This window comes from Lissotriton vulgaris, chromosome 8 (assembly GCF_964263255.1).
Source record: "Lissotriton vulgaris chromosome 8, aLisVul1.2, whole genome shotgun sequence".
Taxonomy (NCBI): domain Eukaryota; kingdom Metazoa; phylum Chordata; class Amphibia; order Caudata; family Salamandridae; genus Lissotriton; species Lissotriton vulgaris.
In genome coordinates this window covers 485,796,933-485,823,458 of record NC_141696.1, presented here as the reverse complement: position 1 = coordinate 485,823,458, position 26,526 = coordinate 485,796,933, and the positions used below count along the sequence as shown (strand labels likewise).

At 44.2% G+C, this 26,526-nt stretch overlaps 1 protein-coding gene across 2 annotated transcripts in view; it reads left to right on the top strand.

The window, feature by feature from the left end:
- The window catches only part of SLC5A7 (solute carrier family 5 member 7), a 382,470-nt gene that overhangs the window by 243,638 nt on the left and 112,306 nt on the right, over positions 1-26,526 (top strand). For both annotated transcript variants that reach the window (XM_086934301.1, XM_086934302.1), the window contains exon 6: positions 8,291-8,434. In XM_086934301.1, the coding sequence (XP_086790427.1) occupies positions 8,291-8,434 (144 nt within the window). The remainder of the gene's footprint in view (positions 1-8,290; positions 8,435-26,526) is intronic.

Below are 26,526 nucleotides of genomic sequence, written 5' to 3'. Positions count from 1 at the left end.
TTTCTCTGATAGATTTAGATGTCTTCTTCATGTAAGACATTGCTTAGCTGATGGATTACTCCAAGTGTTGCAAGAGTAGCATACGCTATTGATGTGACAATGCCTGAATAGAGATATTATAGACGTATAAGGACTGCACCTGCACATTTCTTCATCCTGGAGGCTCTTCATACCACGTTTCAAGTTGCCAGTTATCTGATGGGCCCCTATGAACCCTGACCCTGCATAATACTGTAACATCACACACAACCCCCAAAGATTGTTGGATATCATTTTGTTTAGTGGGGAAATATATTTTGCACTTGCGTTTCCTCTTTCCAGCAAATTAACGCTCTCTTTTGGACAAACTATTTACAGGTTATTTCCTGTGGCTGTAGCAAATTGCCTTTTCTGCATAGTCACAGCAGATTTTTCACCATTTTCTGGACTCTATTTGGGTTAGTTTTTGAACTCTGTGAACTGAACTCCTGCTAAACAGGAGTACATTTCCTGTACTCCCCCTTTAAACATTGTTAAATTGGCGTATACCTGATTAGCATAATTAACTTGCCTACAGTTCCCTGATATATATAGTGTAGAAAATCCACACAGGGTCTGAAAGTTAATGCCACTTGTGGACTGTAGCACCTATGGTACCATTTATAAGGATGAGCTGTAAAACATGGCTACAGGCCTACCATCTGTAGCCTGACTGCAGCAGACTAAAAACCTGTCAAAATAACCCCTTATTAATAGGTGGGAAGCAATACTTTTAAATATCAATATGTCACTCCTAACTTCACCTTGTCACCTACTAGGTAGGCTGCCTTACTTAAAAAGAGCAACATGTGTGAAATTAAAGTTGGCAAGTTCCTCAAATGACTAGACTCCAGTTATTTTCACTGGCAGGGTGGTAGTTAGCTCCTAGAATATGACAAATTACATATTATAAAGTTTAATATGTATCTTTTTAAAGGAAACAGCAAGACCATTTTTCAAATTTATGAAGTCCAATTTGTGACTTTAGATTTGTAATACATATGTAGGAAAAGTAGCTTTGAGAAAGTTATCTTTTCCCTTTTGTAGCTCCTGTAGCCTAAGTTGCATTAGCTTAGTAGCAGCTGCCCAGCCAGGGCTTGGCCTTAATGAGGTGTGGCATCTACTCTCTAAGCATAACAAGGGCTTAGGTCTGGATACTGGATGGACTGGATATGGGGCATTTTTCCCCTGTCACTCCAGGAAGGACAGTTAGGGTGGAACTTCAGTAACTTGATAGGGACTGAGGTGTGACCTGCCCATTCCTAATTAAGTTTAAGGGTTGACCTGAAGAAGGGAAATCCTTTGTCCCTGTTGGAAAAGACCATCTTTTGTGTGGTGTGACCCCATATTTATGCTGTACAGTTTTTGCTACCTGTAGAGCTCTATCCACTTTACCCCTACCAGTCAATGGTAAAGTGCCCGTGTTCCCCTTTTAACACAGGGAAAATTGACAAACCCCTGATTGGTATATTTCATTTGCCAAAAGTCCTTAATATATGGTGCCATATGTTAAATGTTGCTACGGGGCTGCAATACCCATTGTGCCACCCACTGCAGAACCAGTGCAAATATGACTGTAGGCCTGCCAGTTGTTGCCTGGCTTTGCAGTCTGTTTTAAATTACAAATTCAACCCATCAAAATAGCACCTTTGACATGTCTCAACCTTCTTTTAACCCGTTCGACGCTCATGACGATCTCAGCTCGTCATGAGGGACAGTGGAGCTGTAATCATGAAGAGCTGAGATCGCCTTAACAGCCGCTGAACGCCCACACGGGGATAATTCTCCTTCTTTGCAGGGCATTCCATTAAGTGGGCGGAGTCTTGACAAGCTCAGCTCGTCATGAGCACAGCTCCACTGTGCAGTGTGATGAGCTGAGCTCATAACGAGCACCGCGCGCGGCCCCCTCCCCCGCGACCGTGGGGGAATTAGCCCCGCCTGGAAAAGGGTTAAATATCAGTATGTTGCCACAAAGTAGGCCTTTTTACCCATATGGGAGGTTGCATGGTATGTAAAAGTAGGACATGTGAAAGCTTACTATAAAACATGTCCTTACAGTAAAAAAGTCCCAAAAGATATTTTCAATGGAGCAAGGCTGGCTGTTCTATTGGAAACCGTTAGGATACAATATTAAATGTAATAAAGTTATCTTCGGCTAGTAAATAGCTAGAAATTTCATTCTTGGGATATTTGAAATATATAATAAAATCCCAATTCACTGGAAAAACTTAATTTGAATAAATATTTTGAAAAAGGGACTTTTAGGAAGTCTCCCTTTTCATGCCTAAAGCTTCTGTCACCTGGCAGCTTGATAAACCCCCATGATGAGGTGTGAAAACTGCTCCCATACCAGCACAAACGCCTTGGGTGTGAGGTGGTGTAGCTGTTCCTCTGGCTGGCTAACCACATAGACTTTGCCAAGGAAGTCGATTAACTTCAAAGCGATCCACCCTGTCACAGGCAAATGCTAGTTGGCACCTTGGCAGGAATCTCCTTTGTTCCTCCAGTCATGCAGGTACTAATCCGAGTAGGAGAGCAGCAGCTCCAGAACTGATTTAGACCACATAGGTTTGCTCAATTCCCTGGTTACACCTCTGGGGTGGGCACACAAGCTTTGCTCATAGGAGCAAAGGTTCTGTCACATGGTGTAGAGAGGGCACTGTGGGATTCTTTGCACTAGGGAAATGCAGCAAAGGTAAGTAGGGCTACCTCTGGGAACCTTTACCCTATTAGTTAGGGAGGAGCCAAGAACCACCCCCACCCATGGGCTTTTGCCAGGCATACATGTGGTACCCACATTACCCTCCTCTGAACACTTTCTGTGGAAGAACAGAAGAGGACTAGACTTGCTGTCAGTAACATGACAAGAACCTAGGAAATTGGACCTGCTTTACCTCTTGTACCCAGGACAAAGAAGTGCAGTCCATAGGTCATACGACTGACCTCCTCTTCAAGCAACAGGGACACAACAAGTAACAAGAGGCCTATTTTTGCAGTTGTCCATTTCCAACTGGACTTGCCCAGGACCCGGAGTGAGTCTTGATCCCCAAGTGCTGTCCCCAAGGTCTTGGACCCTTGGCTGGTGACAAAGTGTACTCCTCCTAACATTTTCTAAAATCTGGGACTCAGATCCAACAAGATTCATTGCTGCTGAGCCAAAGATTAAGGTTGGTCCTGCTTGGTACTTTTCCACAACAGCAAATGCAATTCAACTGGACTTCGAGGAGAACATTTTCAGCCTGGTGTGCCCTGTTCAGCAACAGCCTTTTAGCCTTGTCCCACTCGAAGATTCCAAGTTCTCAAAAGTGTGAAAGTCCAAAGGCAAATATCTTCACCGGCCGAAGGCACCAAAAGTGCTGGCAGGTTAGGCGCCTTCTCTGGGAGTGAAATTTCAATTTCTCCTACTCAGAGATTTCCCACCAAAAGACAGCAGCTTCTACCTTGACCCACTGAAGATTTTTTACTTTTGTTTCAGAGACAAAATCCAATGGTACATTTTCAGCCGGGTTGAATCTGGTTCCATGAGCCAACCTGCACTCCATCATGGTCAGCCTTAACTTACGCCTAGTAACCTTTCAAGTGCAACTCAGTGACCTTGGTTACTGCTTTTTGGTGCTATTTTGAACCTTAAAAATAAAAAATTCATGGAGTTGACACAGGGTGGGTACCGCTCGTTTCCCTGGCCACAACTGTCGGTGGACAGAAGAGCTCTGTACAAGAGAGGGGCTCCATAAGATTATTTGCAGTATGGCAAACAGGAACTGCCTAAAATTCCCTAAGGTTGCCCCAGAGAAAATTAACCTCATTGGTTAGGGAGGAGGCAGGAGTCAACACCACCCACTAACTATTGCCAATCATATATACATTGTCTCAAAGCACCCTTCTCAGAACACTTTCTGGCCCTGGGGAAGATCAGAAAGGGATTGGACCTGCTGTCTGTGACCTGAGAGATGCCATGAAGGACCTTGACTGAACCTTGCTGGGGGCCTCTACTGAAGTGAGTCCTGACCCCTAAGTGGTGTTCCAGGGGTACTAGGAACATTAGAGGTGACCTTGGGGAGATGCTTCAGAAACCCTGAAAAGAGGGGACTAAGAATGCGTTTGGACTTCCAAGACCCCTGGAGCTGTCAAGTGGCATCAAAGCAAAAGAATCCGATTTCAATGCACCTTCCTTGGATACAGCTTCAGGCATACCCCACTGGAGGCTTTGGTGTTCCATTCAAAGGTCTGTTTGAGATATGAACATGGTACTGAACATGGAAAAAATATTGTGACCTCATAAATTGGGAAGGGGAAAGCAATGCGAAAGTCAGAAGGTGCAGAATCAGTGACAGTCAGTCTATGGCCTGCCAGTACATTGCAACATACTTAAACGTTATGCCCAGTGAAATTGAAAACAAAGAGAATTGCTACAGTAAATATGTTTACATTACTTTACGGGTCATAAACAGACCACTAGGGGCGCATTACGATGTCGTTGGGTCTTACACTGACGGGTCGTAGGTGTCAGACCCACCGACATCTACCACTGCGGTCTGCCCGCCACATTACGATGTGGCGGGCAGAGGTATCGGGCAGAGGGACCGTCCGCTGCACTTCCGACGGGTTCAAGGAGCCCGTCAGTTTGTTGGAGGGTCAGTAATCCCTACAATAAGGCAACTCAGGCACCGCCGTAGGGATTACAATGTCCCTTTCCGCCTGCCCTTTCATGGCAGTTCACCTGTCATGAAAAGGTAGGCGCAAAGTGACGTTATGGGCCCCTAGGAGGGGCCCCCTTTTCCCCTGGCCCTCCACTATGGGGTTTGGGGAGCACCTCAGATGCCCCCCTAACCATCCCTGCACCATATTTCAGGCACTGCATGGTGCCTACCACATGGTGCAGGGATGTTTTACAGTGTTTATTTTCTTTTGGGGCATGTACTGTGGCCCATAACACACGCGGCAATAGAAAATATACCCATTGCGACCCCCTTAGCATTATAATCAGGGCAGCGGGACCACTGACCTCTAGTCCGGCGGTCCTGCTTCCGCCAGGGTGCTGGTCAGACGAGAGTCCGACCGGCATAGCAATCAAGCCCTAAATGTCTGAATTTGTGGAAAGCTAGCATATTCCTGTTAATGGAATTGCTGTATAAAATATGATACAGATTACTTAGTGCCTGATTGCGAGTTTAGCATTCATGAATCGGGCCTCCACGCCAGCGCCCCGCTCCAAGATCTCCAAACCCGTAGTCTGGTTGCCCACCGTATTCTGATTGGAATACAGGTCATGTGGTGCTGTGACAGCTGGCCTATGGCTGCGCTTTTCAAAGGCTCGTATGTGAGCCTTAGAAAGACAGCGCTGTGGGACCGCCACCGCAAGTTCCATTATGACATGGACTGTGAAGTCCATGCTGTGCTAGAACAGAAGGTGCATACAGACCGGGGGCACACCATGTGCCCCGCTGCATGCATCCCCTGACCCAGAGGTACCAGGTAGCCTTATAGGGGCCCTTTAGTTTCCTCACCATCACAGTTTACATGCAACATACAAGACAAGGTGGATTTGCTATTAATGACCTACACATCAAAGTGTCTCCTCAATGTAATGGTTCAGGAACAATAAACATAAATCAAGTATTGAGTGCAACCTTGATGCCCAACGCTCATCCACCTAGGGCATCAAGCTCTGCATCCACAATGAGTGAACCAGATGTCACTTTAACAAAAAGCACCAGAGCACATAATGTATGAGTAACTCTCATCCTTTGTGCAATCTGCACTCTTCTTCATTCAATGTTCTTGTATTAAATAATTCTCAATCAGTAAGAATCATGTAGTGTAGATCAGTCAGATTTTATTCCTTTATATAACACAGTGTTCCACAGCTGGCACGCGTTTTGCCCTATCAGGGCTTCCTCAAGGATCACTTAAGATATATTGCACACCCTATTTGTCTCTGAAGATATGAGTTTCCAAGAATCAATTATCCAATATCCAAAATACTTAGTGTAAGATTCACATTAAATTCTTCGCACTCGATCGTGCATGTATTGTGTGAATTTCAAGTCCTCTGTGTTAACCCTTGTTGTGGAGCCATAATACGTTCCATCGCGCGGTGTACGTGTATTCAGCGTCCGTGCATGTCCAAAATCAAGTTAACATCACAGTTTTCATGGCCGGCACACCTCCATGAAAACTCTGGCCATGAAAACTGTAGTGGTGAGGAAACTCATAAAATGCTTGGTGGTGCGGCAGAGGCACCATCAGCATATTGTGGGCCTCCGTCTGCTGCAAGACTGCCAGGGAACGTGAATACCTGGCAGCAGTGGCGGTCCAATGGCGGTCCAACCGCCAAACTCAAAATACATCAGTCGGACTGCCAGTGTGGCACAAGCTGCACTGCCACCACAGCGACTGCCAAACTCGTAATGACCCCCTTAGCCCAAATCAGAGTTGGACTGGCCATTTTTTATCCATTTGCCATTTCCCTTAGGGGATGGAGGCATTAGGGGACATTGTTTAAAAGCCTAGGGCCACTGATGAAGCCTCTCACTTTCTCCAGCTGCAAAGTGTGCAACAGGCATGGAGGATCTTCAGAAGAGAGAGAGAACAGAGTGGGACCATAGAGAGAGAGAGAGAGAGAGAGAGAGAGAGAGAGAGAGAGAGAGAGAGCGAGCGAGAGAGAGAGAGAGAGAGAGAGAGAGAGAGACGAGGAAGACGGTGAATGGATGGATGGAAAGTGAGAGAGATAAAGTGGGGAGCAAGAAAGTAGGGCTGGTTAGACATTTTTTGCCACGTCTGCTTACAGTTCAAAGCATTGCTCTGGCCCAAATATGCCTTTTCTGATCAACCTTGCATTTATATTGTCATTACATGCTTTATCTTTGCATGCTGAAGATTATATTCGAGCCCAGTTCTCTGTATTCTAAGGTCAAAATAAGTGCTCTTGAACATGGTAATTAAAACTGTTAATAGAATTGAGAAGTAGATGCTTGCTACCTTTCTACGAACTCCACTCTAACCTCAAAATAAGCTCCCTTCCGGTTTCGGTCGGAATGGAATACGAAGATCACTGCTTGTGCACAGAGCATGCGCCCCAATGTTGGCATACCACACTGGAACACAGTGAGGTTCATTAGTGACTTAGCGTTCTCCAGCCTAGAACCAGACTCTAGGCTAGGAATGCTGCTAGAACCAAGTGGGATCCGAAACAATGTCAGCACTAGACAGGCCTCATAAATAACTAGGATGACAAAGATGTGGGATGAGGGGAAAATTAATGTCTAGGCCCTTGCACAGTCTGAAAGATTGTGGAATGTGACCCCTGGAAAGAGCAGGGGGTGTTGCGCTTTCAAGTTACTCATGATCCTGAAGTTTAAGAAGCAACTGGCCTCATTTATGAGGCTGTGCGTCACTTTTACGCCGAAAAGTGACGCACCAGTGGCGTAAAAAATGCACCTTGTTGCGCCATATTTACAAACTTTGTAAACCCCTGCACCACATTATACCTGCGCCAGGTATAATGTATGCAAGGGGGACGTATTGACGCAAGGAAGGGTCGTAGAAGTGACGCAGTGAAATCTATGAGATTTCACTGCGTCACTTTAAGGACGCCGTTGCGTCAAAATCTTGTGCCTGCCTCACAGCAGGCGTAAGACTGACGTAGGCCCTTTCACATGGGGCTTGCCCCATGTGAAAGGACGCATTGCTGGAGTTGCGTCACTTTTGTGACACACTCCAGCAATGTGTCACTTTTGCGCTTACAGATACGTCAGAAATACTGACGTATCTGTAACTCCTTGCGACATGATGCGTCATACATTAAATATGACGCATCAGGAATGTCGTAAGAAGTGCGCACTGAGAAGTTACGCATCGCTGCTTTCACGCAGCGATGCGTCATTTCTCATAAATGAGGCCCCTGAAGTTTAAGAAGCAACGTGGGTGATCCCATTCTGGAGGTTCAGAGCCCCCACCGAGTTATTAACGCCCTAAATAGAGAGAGCAATTGACATGTTTGAAAGTGTACATAACGCACTATTCTCAAACATGGCCTACTGTTTAGAAGTTATTTTCGTCAGACAACTTCCTCTACGTCTTTTATTGCCCACATACTGCATGCAGCAGGCAGGAGTACGTACAAAATGCAACAAGTAATTCATTAATCACACTGTAGTCGAAACACGCAAACTGCAAAAATAAACCATTTATCTACTGTTTCAGTGGCTGGTAAGCACACACCTTTAAAACTTTAATAAAGCATTTTTTCTGTGTATTTTTTTGCGTGCAGTGGATTAGCGTGCCTTTCGCCATGTCGAATAAGGCAGTCAGCGACATTGGGACCACGGCTGTACGTGAAGTCTACCAGGCACCCTGGCTCGGGAATATTGACAACGCTGACATCTGGTCTTGGATTGACAGCTTTCTTCTGCTGGTGAGTTCAGGTTGTTTTTTAATTGAGTTCTGTTTGAGTTATTTGGTGCAGTCACTGGAAGAGGCATAAATAATAAATGTGAAATTACTTTCGAGAAGAGGCTCATTAACAGCGTGCTGTGCAGTGCAGCATTTAAAAGGATTTGCCTGTCAGTGACAAACAAGTGCACCGTGCTTGCCGGCCAATAATGAAAGATGATGTTATTGTAGATATGTGCGTAAAGGTGTTTCTTTAGGAATATTGCAAACTCTTTAATAAATGTACGGAAACAGCCCAGGTTATATTATTCTAGAGGCGGAAAGTTGTATCCGTTCGTGGAATAAAAGTAAGTTTTTAACACTCTTATTCAATTCAATTCATAAACTTTATTCGACAATTTAAGTCATACAAGTATACATAGAAAAAACTGTATTTTAAAACTCTCTTATTGCTTGGCTTGTCTTTGAAAATAGTGTATCTCACAATTTGACTTACTAATTTGTCAAAATGTGCTATTATTTTAATGCCAGCTTGTACCATCTTGGTGGGTCATTGGGAGAAATGTCAAGGCTGAGCAGGGATCTGCTGGCTAAGGAAACTTTTCATTTGAGCTGTGTGTGGTAAACTATAATGGCGCTGATATGTTCCATTTCTATTTGTCAATAAGGTTACATTTGCAATTCTACTGAAAACATGATGGAGCCTATTCACAAACTGCATTTCATAGTGCACTTGGTAGTACTACCGTAGAAGCACTAAAGTATTACAAAAAGTTATTCACTAACCAACGATCCTACAACTCCACTTAAAACTCTCCTATCTGTGCAGATTCTCACACATGTGCGTTTACTACTTAGTGCCAATTACGATGCCGTCAGGAGAGGCTCCGAACGGCATCCGATACGGTCAAAACAGATTCGGAAGCCTTGTTTCAGACTGAGTTGGACACATTTTCGGACGACGGAACATGAAAGCGTCTGAACTGTCCAACTTGGTTCCGAACGACATTCGAAGTAAGGGTGTAGTTTGGAACCAACTTGCACAGCGCTTACCAGCCGCGTTTACGTACAAGGGATTAGGATGTTGGATTCAGGCACCCTTTCTGAGTCGGTTGTTCCAACACAGATCGACTGCCGGAATCTTTGGGTGCCCGTAGCATGCCCCCTTTAACCCGGGGTCCTCTGAATCAGGCCCGTGAGGGTTCCCATGGGTCCCCCTTTTCCCTGCATGCACAGTGTGGCAGGCACCATGGGGTGCCTGCCAAAGGGTGCAAGCTTTTGCCCAACCACTCCTATTCTCAGTGGGAGCCTGTGTTCTTGATTGGAACACAGGCTCCCATTGAAGTCAATGGGAGTCCAACCAAACAGTGTTCGGACACACCGTAATCAGTCGGTTGGACTCCCCAAACCTGAATCGTTCAGAAAGCCTTCCCAAATCGATTTGACGGCTTTCCGGACGACATCGTAATGGGGCCCTTCGTAGTAAATGTGGGAGAGACCAGGGGAGTGACTGGAAAAAGGGGTATACTTACAACTAAATGGGAAGGATTTAGGGAGGAATGCAGAGAGGTTTGGAGGGGTTAGAGAGGGGTTAAGCGAGGGGCATCTACCCACCCATAGATGAGTAAGCCAACTGCTATTCAAAAACTGCACTTCTAAAGTTACAACATCCAAAAAAGGAACCAAAAAAGTATTAAATTACTCCCCCTCAGAGCTGGGGTAAGTCCAGCATCACATATGGCCAACTAATGGTACTGCAATACCTTCCCATAAAAAATAATGAAGGTAGGAACTTAACCTCACGCGCGCTAGCGGTTTTCCCGCTGTGCGCTGAGTTTTTTAAAAACCTGCGTTACATGACGAGCTCAGCTCGTCATGAGCGTACGACAGGCGTACCTCAGCGTCGAAGGGGTTAATATAAAACCCCATAGGAAATCATGTTAAATTCAATCATTTAAAATATTTACACTCATAGATATATATAATTTAATGTTAAAAGACTATAAAAAATAGATCTTTTTTTAATTATAAAATATTTTGCCAAACTTTCTTTGAATTTATAAATGAATATGGCATTTATTTCCATTAAAATATCATTAAACTATTTTAACTAATTCTATACATCATGTTTAGTAATTTTTAATGAATAAGGAAACGTATTTTTTTCTTTGGGTGGGAGTTTATTTCTTAGTTTAAACTTCAGAAAATTATTTTAAAATTAATTTAAATTAATTAAAGATTTAATTCAAAATTAAGTTAATGCTCTTGTAGCATTTTTTTATTTAGTTTTACATTTAAAATAAATATATAGGCTTAATTTACAGTAATGTTTAACATGAACATATAGTCTATTTTTGTTTTTTTGTTCAATTAAAAAAACTTTTTCACAATTCCCTATACTTTACCGTAGGGACACTATGCAGTGGAGTGGAGATCTCCCTATGGTAAAGTTTGAAAGTTCATTACACTTTATAATAATTTAGTAAAAATATTTGTATCCTAATAATATTGTAAATTCACTTTAGATATGTATTTTAAATGTACAACAAAGGAAAGAAAATGGTACAGAACTATTAACCTAGTTTTGAATCAATCTTTAATAAATTTAAATACATCAAAGTAAATTTAAATATTTTCTACCCATACAGCAAACAGGGGAGGTGGAGATTTACACTTGTAGGTTTGTGAATAGCATTTTGTAGTAGTTTAGTAGTACTATTGTAGAACTCAAAAGTAATTCAAAATGCAGTTTTTCAAAAGGCCCTTATTGAGTTCTGAGGGCTCTGAAACCATGCCTATTTACCCCGGAACCAATTTACAGAAAACATAAAGAAGTCATTCATCTACGCTCAGCTACAACAATGTTCTCTGATGTTTGATTTTTGTGCATTTATTTGCCTTTTTATCTTCTCTTACTCCTGTGGACAAGCCAACTGAGTAGTCACTTTTACTTTTGCTTTGTATGCATTTTATCCACTGTAAGTCAGCCTTATCCTTGATTTCCATGCAAATTCATGATTTGCACAATCACCTCTCCTGTCACACAACCTTTTCTATACCATAATCTTTGAAATGAGTATCTGCCATAATACCAAATTTGCCACGGAACCAAGGGCCTGATGTACATAATGAAAGGTTGCAAATTGTGAATTTACTTTTTTGAGCGTTGTGTTGTTTTGAAATGCAATCTATTTTCTAATACGTAATGACAGAAAATGTCAATTCAAGTTTGAACGCTCCTGTTAGAAATGTGGTTACTGGTTGACTGGGGTGTGAGCCCTGATCAAGCATCAGCCACAATCCTGGTCAGGATAAGTCACAAGCAAACCCTAAATTAACCTGTGCTCACCCTCTGATATCTTGTTTCAGAGCAGTAAGGTTTAACTTAGAGGCAATGTGTAAAGTATTTGTTTAACACTTCAAACACTAAATCAGTGAAAGCAACATAAAAACATCTAACACCTGGTTAGAACAATAGATCTGAATTTATTAACTAAAACAAGACCAAGACGACAGCGATTCAATTAGTAGAACTGGTAGGTACTTGAATTTTAAAGTTTAGAGTGAGAAATAGTGCCAAAATGCACAAGGTACTACACGGTATAACTGATCACGCCAGACCAGGACAAAGTTACAAGTTCAGGTTTACTGCGATGGAGCTCGGGCCGGCTACAGGGTCACAGTTATGCCCACTAAACAGAGAGCCTTATATCCTGGTTGCTGATCCACGTTGAAGATGTGTCATGTAGCTGAGGTGATGCATATCCATCAGTTCCAAGATGCAGCAAGGCTGTAGTGCGAAGTCCTGTTGCCTCGACGTTGAGGATCACACTTCGCGTGCGATCTCGCTATTTGATGCTATGGCTATCACTGGGGGAGAAATGGCCATGATCCTCCTAGATGCCGAAAAAGCCTTCGACCGTGTGGTCTGGGAATTTATGTGGGAAGATTTGGTCAGTAGAGGTTTCGGAGAGAAGTGTAGGAAAGCAATAAAGGCTATGTACTTGGATCCGGTAGCTAGAATTACAACTATGGGCCTGCAGTCGCAAGAGGTGGTAATTAGGAGACGTACTCGTCAGGGATGCCCTTGCTCTCCTATACTCTTCTCACTTTATATAGATCCCCTAATTAGGGAAATTTTAGCTTCAGATAAAATCTCCCCTGTTATATTAAATAGGCATACCACCAAATTATTGGCTTATGCGGACGATTTGGCAATTGTCACCACCAATACGCAGACGGCTATAGTAGACTTGACTCAACTGGCTAATGCCTTTGGAACCCGCTCTGGGTATAAGCTGAATGAAGAAAAAACCATAATAATCAGCACTAATAATATCTATAAAGTCGACCAGAGGTATGTGGAATCTGCAGTTTATCTTGGGGTGAGGATTAATGCAAATGTGGAGAAAATCATACAAGAAAATTATGTACCCTTGATTACCGCAATAGACGAAGAATTAAGAAGAATAGATGTTTTACACTTATCTCTGATTGGTAGAGTGAATGTTTTGAAGATGTCAATTTTTCCGAGAATACTGTACTTATTTCGTGCCATACCTCTGCTAGTAGAAGAGGGTCTTTTGAAGAAAATGGAAGCTGTCTTCTCCCAATTTGTGTGGCAATATGGGAAAATACGTAGATCTTTGGCTCGACTTTCGGCACTATTGGAGGGAGGGGGACTGTCTGCACCAAATTTGAGGCTGTATCACTGGGTGTGTCTAATGATGCAAATTAATGTTCTATTTAAATATGATTATATAGCTGTACCGATTGGTTTGGACAGAACCCCACAATATATGAATTGCTAGTAGGAAGAAAAGCATTGGGGCTCCTAACACGAGAAATAAACTTTAGGTATTTTAAAAGGAGTAAAAGTAGAGTGATGCTTAGTGCTTGGGGCACCTGGAAGTCAATAATGAGATTCCTGAAGATTCCGAAAATTAATAGTATATTAGACCTGTGGCGGTCAAATCCATTTGTGCATCTGGGACAGAATAGTAATAGTAGGTTATGGAAGGAGCTGGGCATTAGTTGTTTGGGGGATGTCATGGTTGAGGATGAATTACTGGGATTTGACACACTTCAGCAAAAGTTTGGTATACCTGCTAGTCAATGGCTCTTATATAGACAATTGGAGCAAACAGTTAAGTCAATCAGACCTAGGATTTCAATTCAGGAGCCCAATTCGATTGTGAACTATGTAAGGAATGGTGACAAGAAGATTAAAATCGGGTATAGTTATCTCTTGCAGGGTTTGGGAGATGACATCGGACAAATTGAATCAGATTGGGCGGAAAGAATTGGGGATCCGGATATAGATATAGACTTTGCCTTAGCAATGAATACGAAAATATTAAGAGGTTCAAATTTAAAGGCACAGCACTACAAGACTATTTTTAACTTATATTACACGCCTGCCAAGCTGTTCAAGTGGGGTAAGAGAGAAAACGATAGGTGTCCCAGGTGCGACCAAAGCCCTGCAGATTTATCCAACATGTTTTATAATTGTCAGAATCTTACTCCAGTTTTTAAAGAAATCGAAAGATTTTTAACGGGGCTGCTAGAGCAACAGATCACTCTATCCCCTACTATTGTTTTGATCGGCAGGGACGAAAACCTAAAACTGGAGTACGAGGCCGAAGCATTTATTTTTCTATCTATGGCTGTTTTTAGGATTTTAATCTCGGCTGGTTGGAAAGACTCTGTAGCTCCCACTTTCCAGATGTGGTTAACTAGGCTTCTGGGAACTCATAATATAGAGGAATGTTTGTACGATTTTAAAGGAAAGAGGTCGAGAGAATTTGGTAAGAAGATATGGGCTCCTCTTAGAAATTGGAGAGAAATCAGATGAATAGGAATTTAAAGATCTATTGGTGACGCTGATTGTCTTCCCTTATGTACTACTGTCCGAAACAAACACGGTTTTATGTCTCCTACGATTGTATTTATAAGATGTATACTGTATTTTCAATGTCTGATTTTATCCTGTTGATTAATGTATTTTTGTGATACCCGGAACCATCTCAATAAAAAAATCAAAAAAAAAAAAGAGGATCCCATCGGGGGTACAATGCACAGCTGAGGCGATGTGTTAATTCCAATTTGTTTTATCGAGGCTGCCATTGACGACAAATGCAAGGGCCTGTACCAGGGAAAGCATCGCGCAGTGGCAGTTCCTAAGGTAATGCATTGGTCCCAAGATGCAGGTTGCAGAAGCGATGCGAGTCTTTTATGATGGGTCTAATCAATGTAGCAACAGCCATGCATTGATTCTGATCAGGGATGCGCCTCTCAGCCAAGGAGATGTGTTGATTCTTCTCAGGGATGCATTGCTCAGCTGAGAAGATGTGTCAGTTCCACTGGGGAGCTCCTTTGGCCCATTTCCAGGGGTACAGGACTACGTTGAGTCCACTTGGCTGGGTAGACTGATAAATGTCACAGTCCAGGTACAGAGGGTGGACGCGGGGTGCTGATCATCCTTGCCTGTCCCAAATACTTAAGAGTGCCTACATTATAACCAAGGGTGGCTGAAATTTATTTGAAAATATATCAATGCACTGGGCAAATGTGACCGCCTGTAGGAACAGTTGAAAAATATATGCAAAATCCATCATACTACAAAGCAATCGGATGCATAACATGACATTCCACCTTATCCCCAGCAACCTCATACCATGTTGAGTCTGTGAGGCTGGCCTCACCTGATCAGGTAGGACAATGTACACTGTGGCCTAGGTCCTTGCCATAAGGACCAACATTTACATACACCAGAAGGAAGCTAGGACTGCTCGTGCCCCCAGAAAGGGTGTGTGCGGGTTCACCAAAACTGATCTGTAGACAACGCCTACACCGTTCTGGATTGGTGCGTGGCCGTCTCTTGTTTGGGCTTCGAAAAAAAGACTGTCTCCCAGTATGTCTGGTGGCGGCCAGGAGGCAGAAATCAAGCAGCGGGTGACTCTTGCTGGCAAAGTTAAAGGGGAAGACCACGGATACAAAGCAGCCATAGATCCCATTTGAGACAAGGCAAATGGGCAAAAAAGATGATCCCAAGGCTGCAGAAAATGCACGAGAAACAAACTGGCAGTGTAATGCTGAGGACAAACTTGACATGAAGATGATCATGCAAAGTATACAGCTTAGCCTCATGCTCAGAGATCAAAGCATGTACACACTGAACGTATGTATGGACACCATTGCTCAGCACCTAAACAAGCATACAGGTCACATCACAGAAGCGGGAAAGAGAATCTTCACCATGGAAGTCAACCAGCACACAGACAATGAAAAACACCTCTAAATAGACAAAGTACTGTCTATAACCAAAGCAAAAAATTATGATTTGGAAGCAAAATCACGCAGAAATAACCTACAAATAATGGCTGTCACAGAGTTTACAGCAGTTGGGAAGGAGGACTCCTTTCTCAAGCAAATTCCAGTGGCACTGTTTAGAGCTGATACTATCTTTAAACTATTAATAGTAGAAAGAGCTTATTGATTGCTGATGCCCCAGCCAGGCCAGTCATTGCAGGACAGCTGAATTTCAAGAACAAAGACACTGCGCACCTACTTGTAAAAGAAAAACAAGACCAACAATTGTGTCTAAGCTATCTCTCATAATACCCTGACTTTATGATGGCAGTCCAGGAGGACAGATGTGCATTCCTACTAGTGAAAAAAAACTTTAGCAAATAGACATCACACACAGCATGCTATATGTAACACAAATAAAAATTACACACTGAGGAAAGCACAAAATATTTACAGATCCAAAACAGGTGAATGCAATCCTTTAATGCCTAAAGAACATACATGCAGTGCCACTGCAAATAAATGATAAACATTCAAATGTAAACCGTGACGATGATGATTAAAAGCTGTTGGTACCCCGCCCCCTCCCACTATAAGAGACCAGCGGTTTCTCATATTCAGGAGCAGTCGACTGAAAAGAAGGCTGGAGCAGGTCGGCCATGATCTGACAATGGCCATGGAGGTACCTGAACATCAGGAAATTAGTATTCATGTCTCAGCCAGGGGTAGAACCTGCTGGGGGATGCTGGGGGATTCAAATAAATCTTCTTTTCCTTGAGCGGTCATTCATGGCTAGTAACACTCATGGTCCAGCTACTTCCTACCTCATATATGGTAAAATCCATGGTGACTTTCATCGTTTTTAACTGTATTTTAATTTCATTGCAGCTACAATTGAGAGATGGGATGAAAGGTGTCAGATTCCACGAAGCCCAAGCACTGCAGGAACGTAGCATGCACCAATCCCCTTCCCCGGCCCACAGGACACCCACAGGTTAAACTCTAAGGGTGCACCGGTAGACCTGAAAAGAGGGTGGTAAGTTGAAAAGACACCAAGTCTTACACCCTTGTTGGTACCGGGACCCGGCCTCCTTGATCTTTACACTTCTGCACCTAGGTATAAGCAGGACAGAACAATACCATTTATGTACACTGTACACCCCGTTTTCAAACCCCCTGTAACCACGCTTTCACAAACCCACAACCCTGCTCACCTGTTGCACATGCAGGCTCTGCCTTGTAAAGAGATGGAGTACTGCAACTGCAATCAATAAGTACTCCTGTAGCTGCTCTGGGATACTGGGCAGCAGAGGAAGGGGCCGATTAACGGAAGGTCCTCGTACCGAAAAAACAATAATGAGGGGAAAAAGGTGGGCTTAAAAAGCAGCCTTTACCAAAAAAAACCCGTGTAAACTAAACGGAACAAGGAAAGACTAAGAAAGGGGAGCCTTCCGTAGCGCTTACAATCTCAGCGCGTTTCCTAAAACAAACAGCAGCGGAGTGACCCGAAACGTCACTACCGCTCACAAAGAGGCGAACCGCCTGCTAAACAGAGACGCGCTCGCGCCTGCAGCGTCCCTCAGCACTTCAGCGTAGTAAACACGCTGTAGAGAACGGGAGCCCCCGAACCCTCAATAACTGCACACACAAGGTACTGACACAACAGAAAACAAGGGAAGACAACAAGGGGAAAATTACCTGGATACCTCTAACACTCTAAAGACAGACAACACGCAACACAAAAAACGGGTCAAAAGCAAGGCAGGATCTGGATACGAAAGGGAAAAAGCCTCTACACGAGCCCGTGAGAGGGGAAGGGTAAACTACAAAGGATTAGGGGAGCAGAGAGGAGGCTCTGCTCAGCACGTTTCTGCAACCAACAACCAGGAAGGGAATCTAAACACTGGCAATATCGAGCACTGAGCCTAAGGTAGGACTAGTTTTTGTAACCACTCCCCGGTCATGTGATGTAAAAGCATGGTCACAAAAAAGGGACTAGCCCGCATCCTAACAGTACCCCCCCCCAACAATCCTCCCCACCGGTCTAGGCTTGGAGGGATGTGATCTATGGAATAGCCTAACCAACCGTGGAGCATGAACCCCCCCTGCCGGCTCCCACGTCCTATCCTCTTTCGTATACCCCTTCCAATCTACCAAGTAGAAAAGACGGCCCCGGACCCGCTTGGAATCAAGTATAGCCTGGACCTCGTATTCCTCTTGGCCATCTACCAGGACCGAAGGAGGGGGTGGCAATACCTGGTCTGTCGGTACATAGGGCTTGAGTAAAGAGGTGTGAAAAACAGGGTGTACACTGTACTCCTGTGGTAGCTTGAGTTTCATCGCTACAGGATTGATCACCTGAACGATGGGATATGGGCCCACGAACCTAGGCTGCAACTTACGAGGTCCCGACAATCTCAAGTTACGGGACGACAGCCATACCTGATCCCCTACCTTGTAAGCTGGGGCAGGGATTCGATGTTTGTCTGCCTGCTTCTTCATGGCCTCCTTTGCTTCTAACAGGCTCTTTCTGGCCAACACCCAGATGTCTCCCAAATGCTTACATACGTCGTCGATGGCTGGCACGCGTCCCGTGGGCTGTATAGCCATCGCCCTCGGATGGTATCCCAAGGAACAATAAAAAGGTGTCATACCCAAGGCGGAATGCACACTGTTGTTATAGGCGAACTCCGCGATGGGTAGTGCCGTTACCCAATCACAAGACAAGGACGCAATCAGACACCGCAAGTATTGCTCCATCGTCTGATTAGTGCGCTCAGTCTGACCATCCGACTGAGGATGGTACGCCGAGGACAGACTGATCTTGGTCTTCAACACCCCACACAACTCAGTCCAAAAGTGCGAAACAAACTGTGCCCCTCTATCAGATATAATCACCTCCGGCAACCCATGTAAACGCACAATTGATGACATGAACACCACCGCCATCTCCTTTGCGGTAGGAAGTTTGGGAAATGGCACGAAGTGGGCCATCTTGGTGAATAAATCTACCACCACCAACACGGCGGTGAAGCCTGCGGCGGTAGGTAGATCAGTTACAAAATCCATGCTCAAAGAATGCCACGGACCAGGTGGAACCGGCAAAGGCTGTAACAGTCCTGAGGGTTTACAATGCGTAGGTTTACTAGTCGCACACACCGGACATGCCCCGACATACCCCTGAACATCCCTTGACATGGACTCCCACCAAAACCACCTCATACACAAATCCTTGGTCTTTCTCACTCCTGGATGTGCTGCCAGGTCGGAAGAATGACACCACTCCAACACCTCTTCCCTCAACCCAGGGGGAATAAACAACCTGTCCTCCTTATACAACAGTCCGTCTTGTAACACCACCTCGGGTAGGACTAACCAAGGGGCCAGATCCAATTGACTTAATCGGTCTTTCACTAGAGCAGGAAAATCATCCCCTGTCACTGCCCCTATTATTCTCTCACTGGCGATCATAGCCCTACTCGTACATGAAGTACCTTCATCTCTTGCCTCCACATGTATACGGGAAAGCGCATCGGATTTCACCTGTTGAGCTGCAGGTCTATAGGTTATAATGAAGTCATATTCATTAAAGAACAGAACCCATCTCATCTGACGTGGTGTTAATGCTCTGGCTGAACGAAAGAATTCAAGATTCTTATGGTCAGTGTAGATGGTGATCACGTGACGAGCACCCCACAAGTAATGCCTCCATTCCTCAAACGCCAGTTTCACCGCCAGAAGTTCTCTCTCTGCCACCGTATAATTGCGTTCGGCTGGCAGTAAAGTTTTGGAAAAGAACGCAATCGGATGCATATGACCTGTGGCCTCATCTCTTTGTGACAATACACCTCCTACAGCACACAAGGAAGCATCTGTTTCTACGTAATACGGCAGGGCAGGATCTGGATGCACCAACACCGGGGCAGACACAAATTGTTTAAGCAACATACGAAAGGCGTCTTCAGTCTCACTGGTCCACTCAAAAGGGACACCCTTTCTCAGGAGGCGAGTCATTGGGGCCACTATATCAGAGAAATGCAGGATAAACCGCCGATAAAAATTAGCGAATCCAAGAAGCACCTGTATCTGTTTCACATTCGTAGGCACTGGCCAGGTCTCAATAGCCTGAATCTTTTTGGGATCCATACGAATGCCTGCAGCAGAGATGACAAACCCCAAGAACTCCACTTCAGAAGCTCCGAACTGACACTTCTCCAACTTAGCGTACAACTGATGTTCCTGTAACGTCTGCAATACTTGCAACACATGCTCAGTATGATCAAGCCCTTTCTCCGAATAAATGAGGATGTCATCCAAGTACACTATGACGGTTTGGTCCAGGTATCTACCAAGTACTTCATTTATGAAGAATTGAAACGCCGCCGGCGCATTGCACAACCCGAAGGGCATTACGGTGTATTCAAATAATCCATACTTAGTTTTAAAAGCCGTCTTCCACTCATCCCCTGGCCGAACCCTTATAAGATGGTATGCGCCCCGCAAGTCCAGCTTCGTGAAGATGGTAGCCTTGCGGAGCTGGTCCAGTAACACGGAGATGAGCGGAAGAGGGTATCGATTCTTTACTGTGGCAGAATTCAATGTGCGATAATCCACACACGCCCTCAAAGACCCTTCCTTCTTGGGTATAAAAAAGATTGCCGATGACACAGGCGAGGAAGAAGGACGTATGTAACCCATTGACAACATCTCATCTATATATGTCTTCAGATGAACCTCCTCAGGCTCAGAAAGAGCATAAACCCTACTGCATGGTAAAGGGGCCCCTGGTATTAGGTCGATCTTACAATCATAAGGCCTGTGTGGAGGGAGACCTTGGGCACATCCTTTATCGAACACATCTTTGTAGGCGGAATACTGTGGAGGAATCCTACCCGTTTCCGTCACCGCACAGGACAAGGGATCAATCTGCTCTGCCGCCACGACATAACAATTCTTTAAACAGTGAACCGAATCCAAGGTGACCAGTCTCTGCGCCCAGTCGATCCTGGGGTTATGTGTTTGTAACCACGGGACTCCCAGTACCACGCCAAAGGAAGGTGCGTCAATCAAATCAAAGACCACGGATTCTACGTGCCCATTATCACACAATAACCCTAGAGGTTCCGTCTGTCGGGTGATACACCCTGACGTCAACTCAGTCCCATCGATGGCTCTCACAGGCTCTGGTTGTTCCTTTAAGTGACACGGAACCATCAGTTTGTCTGCCATCGAAATATCCATGAAGTTCCCAGTGGCCCCGGAATCAAGTAATACCGACACCGGGACTCGGTTCTGTGCTGATAACAACAAGTGAGCAGTAATCACGAAATGTCTGGGAGCCTGATCTATCGCCCCTACCACTTCATACTGTGCCTTTCTTTCTCTATCAGCTTTTTTCTCCACTTGTATGCATGCCACCTTTTTTCCAAACCCCACACCAGAGGGCTTTACTGGACAGTCACGTGCAAAGTGTCCCCCCTGCCCGCAGTACAGACACAAGTTCTTCTCTCTCCTTCTTTTCTTTTCCTCTGGAGTCAAAGGACCCCGTACTCCACCAATCTCCATGGGTTCGGGAACGATCTTACTCTCTCCTGCCGGTTTTACCTCAGGTTTCATATAACCACCCCGTGAATATTGCAACCGACTACGTTCTCCTCGCCTTTCCGTCACCCTGTGATTCAATTTCACCACCAAATCGATGAAAGCCGCACAATCCTCAGGCGGATCTACTACCTGTGACACAATATCCTTCAACTCCTCGCATAAACCCTGATAAAATAATGATGTTCTCTTCTCGGTAGGCCAATGCGTCTCAGACACCAATCGATTGAAGTTAGCTATGTAAGACAACAGGTCCTGCCTGCCCTGCCGTAATTTCAACAATTCTGCGTCACTAGCCTGCATGAATGCGTGTTTGGCGAATAGGCTACGCATCAAGTCTTTGAACGCCAAATAATTATACAGCACACGGTCATTATTTTCCACTAGTGGAATAGCCCATTGGGCCGCGTTACCAGCCAGGTACGACAATATGAATGCAACTTTCGCGGAATCATCAGGAAAGGCGTTTGTTCTACACATAAAGTGGAGCTGGCACTGGTTCATAAAAGTACCAAACTTCTCACTCTCTCCTGAGAATCTCTCTGGGGGGGCTAAGGGTACTGCTACAGGAGTTGAAACTGTCACTGCTATGGGTGAACTACTGCTTGCCGTACTTGCTCCTGCACCTCCTACTGAGTACTGAAAAGTGGCTGGCTGGATCACGGGAGTAGGTCCCCTATGCTGTGACTGTTCTCTAGCCCTTACCGCCACTAACTCCTGTTTCAACCCCACGTTCTCCTGTTGTAACTCTTGCACTTGTGCCTGTAGGGTGTGAACCGCCCCCATAATATCCTGCATTGAGGGCCCTCCTGTATTTCCACCCTCATCATCCATGCTCGTCCGGGCAGTGCTATATTAACGTGGGCTCGATATTCTGTCAGATTCCACGAAGCCCAAGCACTGCAGGAACGTAGCATGCACCAATCCCCTTCCCCGGCCCACAGGACACCCACAGGTTAAACTCTAAGGGTGCACCGGTAGACCTGAAAAGAGGGTGGTAAGTTGAAAAGACACCAAGTCTTACACCCTTGTTGGTACCGGGACCCGGCCTCCTTGATCTTTACACTTCTGCACCTAGGTATAAGCAGGACAGAACAATACCATTTATGTACACTGTACACCCCGTTTTCAAACCCCCTGTAACCACGCTTTCACAAACCCACAACCCTGCTCACCTGTTGCACATGCAGGCTCTGCCTTGTAAAGAGATGGAGTACTGCAACTGCAATCAATAAGTACTCCTGTAGCTGCTCTGGGATACTGGGCAGCAGAGGAAGGGGCCGATTAACGGAAGGTCCTCGTACCGAAAAAACAATAATGAGGGGAAAAAGGTGGGCTTAAAAAGCAGCCTTTACCAAAAAAACCCCGTGTAAACTAAACTGAACAAGGAAAGACTAAGAAAGGGGAGCCTTCCGTAGCGCTTACAATCTCAGCGCGTTTCCTAAAACAAACAGCAGCGGAGTGACCCGAAACGTCACTACCGCTCACAAAGAGGCGAACCGCCTGCTAAACAGAGACGCGCTCGCGCCTGCAGCGTCCCTCAGCACTTCAGCGTAGTAAACACGCTGTAGAGAACGGGAGCCCCCGAACCCTCAATAACTGCACACACAAGGTACTGACACAACAGAAAACAAGGGAAGACAACAAGGGGAAAATTACCTGGATACCTCTGACACTCTAAAGACAGACAACACGCAACACAAAAAACGGGTCAAAAGCAAGGCAGGATCTGGATACGAAAGGGAAAAAGCCTCTACACGAGCCCGTGAGAGGGGAAGGGTAAACTACAAAGGATTAGGGGAGCAGAGAGGAGGCTCTGCTCAGCACGTTTCTGCAACCAACAACCAGGAAGGGAATCTAAACACTGGCAATATCGAGCACTGAGCCTAAGGTAGGACTAGTTTTTGTAACCACTCCCCGGTCATGTGATGTAAAAGCATGGTCACAAAAAAGGGACTAGCCCGCATCCTAACAAAAGGGAGAGCTTTTGGATGGAAGGATCCAATTCACCAGTTGCTGGGATTGCTGGTGTGGGAAGGGGAGATGCTAGGGGTATTTACTATTGGAAACGTACTTACATTTCCAGGTCTCATCAGATTTGCTCATCCTTGTCATCTCATTTGGATGTGCATCTAACCCTGCATTGGATCACACGCTCTATCCAGCTCTGAGGAGACATAGAAATGGCACCTAACCCACTTACAGGCAGGGATTATCAATTCCTCACATGGAACTTGTGGAGTCTAAATAACCCCAGGAAGAAGTGGTAATAACAGCATAATACAGAGACAGAGCTTAGATAAAGCATTTCTACAAGAAATGCACCTTACACCACTAAAAAACAAACAATAATTTTTTAATGGCCCAAAATGAGTATTATAGTATCAAAATCAACGTATGCCAGGGCTTTCCCCACACTTTTCAGATGTGTCACTCCACTTCGCTTAATCAGATCAGTAACTGACACCATGGGCAGATACATCATAGCACTGGGTATACTTGGCACTAAACATGTAACCCTAGTAAAGTTTTAGGATCCCCAACATAGATGATCCTGAATTTGTCTACACCTTAAGGGCAAAACTTCAAAAGATTACCCCTAAGGCAGTGTTATGTGGCGAGGTCTTAAAAACAATTTTGGATCCACACACAGATAGTTTGCACACATTGATCATGGAGCTTACTGGCATGTCCAACACCGTTAAAACATTATAAAAGACAGTGAACTTCTTCAAGTATGGCAAAACAGACAACCCTATTTAAGAGAGGGAACATATTACTGAGCCCAACATAACATGTGGTCTAGAAATTACTACTGACTTGCAACAAGTGACTTAAGTACATAGGTAAAAAATATATAAAACTTGGCTTGCATGCTATCTGACCCTTCCCATGTGGTTCTTGACATTATACTGGTTGACATGTCTCCAGAAGAGAGTTTGTTCGGATGTCACCAAGAGTACTTTTGGACATGGGGTTCTGGGAGGACATGCATGGGGAATTTTGAAATACCTTTGAATAAAACAAAGACTCGATGAAGTAGGGGACCACTCTTGGGGAGGCCTTTAAGGTGGTATTTAGAGGCTACTGCACAGCGAAGCATCATGGGGTACTTAGAACACTATTCCAGCACATTGCAACATTAGAAAGGGACATTAAACAAACTTAGCTATGAAAAATAGAAGCAATAATAAAGACTCAGAGGCAGAATCACTGTATATAATGAAATATGGGACCATGAAACTAAGTACATAGGCAAGGTGAGAGACCTGGGTAGACACTAGCCTCTATTAGAAGGAACCACTTGGCCACTAAGGATGTGATCCAAATATTGAATGATAATGGACAGTTACACTATGAAGCTACATAGATACATGAGGCATTTAATAAACACTACAAGGATCTCTGTGCTTCTAAACATATGAATGCACCAAGCGGACTCTTGAATACCTTGCTGACACAGCAATAATAAGGCTGAGTGATGCACAATGTGAATTCTTAGTACATCCACTCATGATCGAGGAAATTAAAGATGTTATCCAAAGCCTGCCTAATGGCAAGGGCACTGTATCAGATCGACTCCCAGTTGAAATACATATATCTAGCATACATATCCTGGCACAGCCACTTCTAGTGGTCTTCAGCAAAGCAGTGACAACCAGCAAACTACCACCTTCTGTGCAGGAAGCCATTATTACAACTCTGCTCAAACCCAATAAGCTTGCAGAAAGCTACACGTAATGTAGACCTCTGTCACTAATCAATTGTGAGGAAAACATCGCTAAGACCATCAACAATACAATCATTTTGATGATGCTAGTACTGGTCCTATCAGATCAAGAAAGATTTGTCCCAGATACATCAACTATGCATAATCTTTGCACTATATTCACAATATTACATCAAATTAATCCAGAGGAGCAAGCCATTGTGCTTCTTGTAGATCCATAAAAGCATTTGACTCACTAGAGTGGAGCTATCTCATGGCCGTGCTAAGCGACAAGGAAATCACCCTCATTTGTATTCTTGATCAAGCTGCTGTATACACAACTTGCAGCTAAATTGTACATGGATGTTGTCTTCTCGACATTGTTTGTAGTATTGATTGGCAACAGGTAAGGCTGCCCCATGTCCTCTTTGCTGTTTGAGCTTGCTTTGGAACCACTGGTGGCAAAACCTAAACACATCATGCTCAGCACACTTTGCTGTTCAGAGACAGCTCCTCACTGACATCATCATCATCATAATCTTTATTTCGATACAACAGTATCATAAAAGATACATTAAAGTGCAAGTTCACACAAACATGTATCACAATATTACAACTACCTTAGATAGATATAATTCAATAACTAATAAGAAATGGATTGGGGGCATCAATCATTATGCTAAAAACCATATAAATAGTTTAAAAAGGCATATATAAAAATAAGATCATTTTGATTTACAAGCATGATTTCTGGTGAGCTGGTATATAACTAATTCCACCACACATATGTCACATTGTTATTCAAACATTTATCCTTTGCTATTTCAATTCATTGCATTAGCTCCCAAATAATTCATGCATTTCGGTAATAGTTCTCTAAAAATTCCTAAAGCTTCTCACCAGCCTTTATTCTGAGGAAATTTACAGCCAGCAGAAACCTACTAATACCAAAGACGATGACCTGGCGAGTGTCAGTTTTTAGAATCCTTTCTGCTTCTCTTTACGATCTCGCACCCATATTTGTGCAAAGAGGTTTGATCCATCTTTTTCTTGGGATCGAATTAGGCGGGACAAAAAAATAGAAGATGTGTAATATCTTCCTTAACTTTTCCTGAGCACTGCATACATATTTCATTACTGTGAATAGTCCACCTTGCTATGCTTGATTTGATCATCAGTACACCATATCTGTACTTCAAGTATAGCGTTTTAGCCAGCGGTGGGTTAACTTCATCCAAAAAGGATTCGAAGCAAGCACTATCTTTAAACATAAGAAACTCACTAGTCAGGGATCCATTTGCTCTATCATTTAATCTATTATGGTCCATGAAGGCCCAGAAGAATGCTTTTAGTATCTTTCTTGAATTTGAGGTTAATGTTGATGGACTACTCCAGAAGTGTGCCAAGCCAATCTTCTTGAACCAAGTGCTGACATGTTTAAACCATGTAATACAATTATTTTCACCCAGATCCTTAATCTCTGTTAGAGCCGC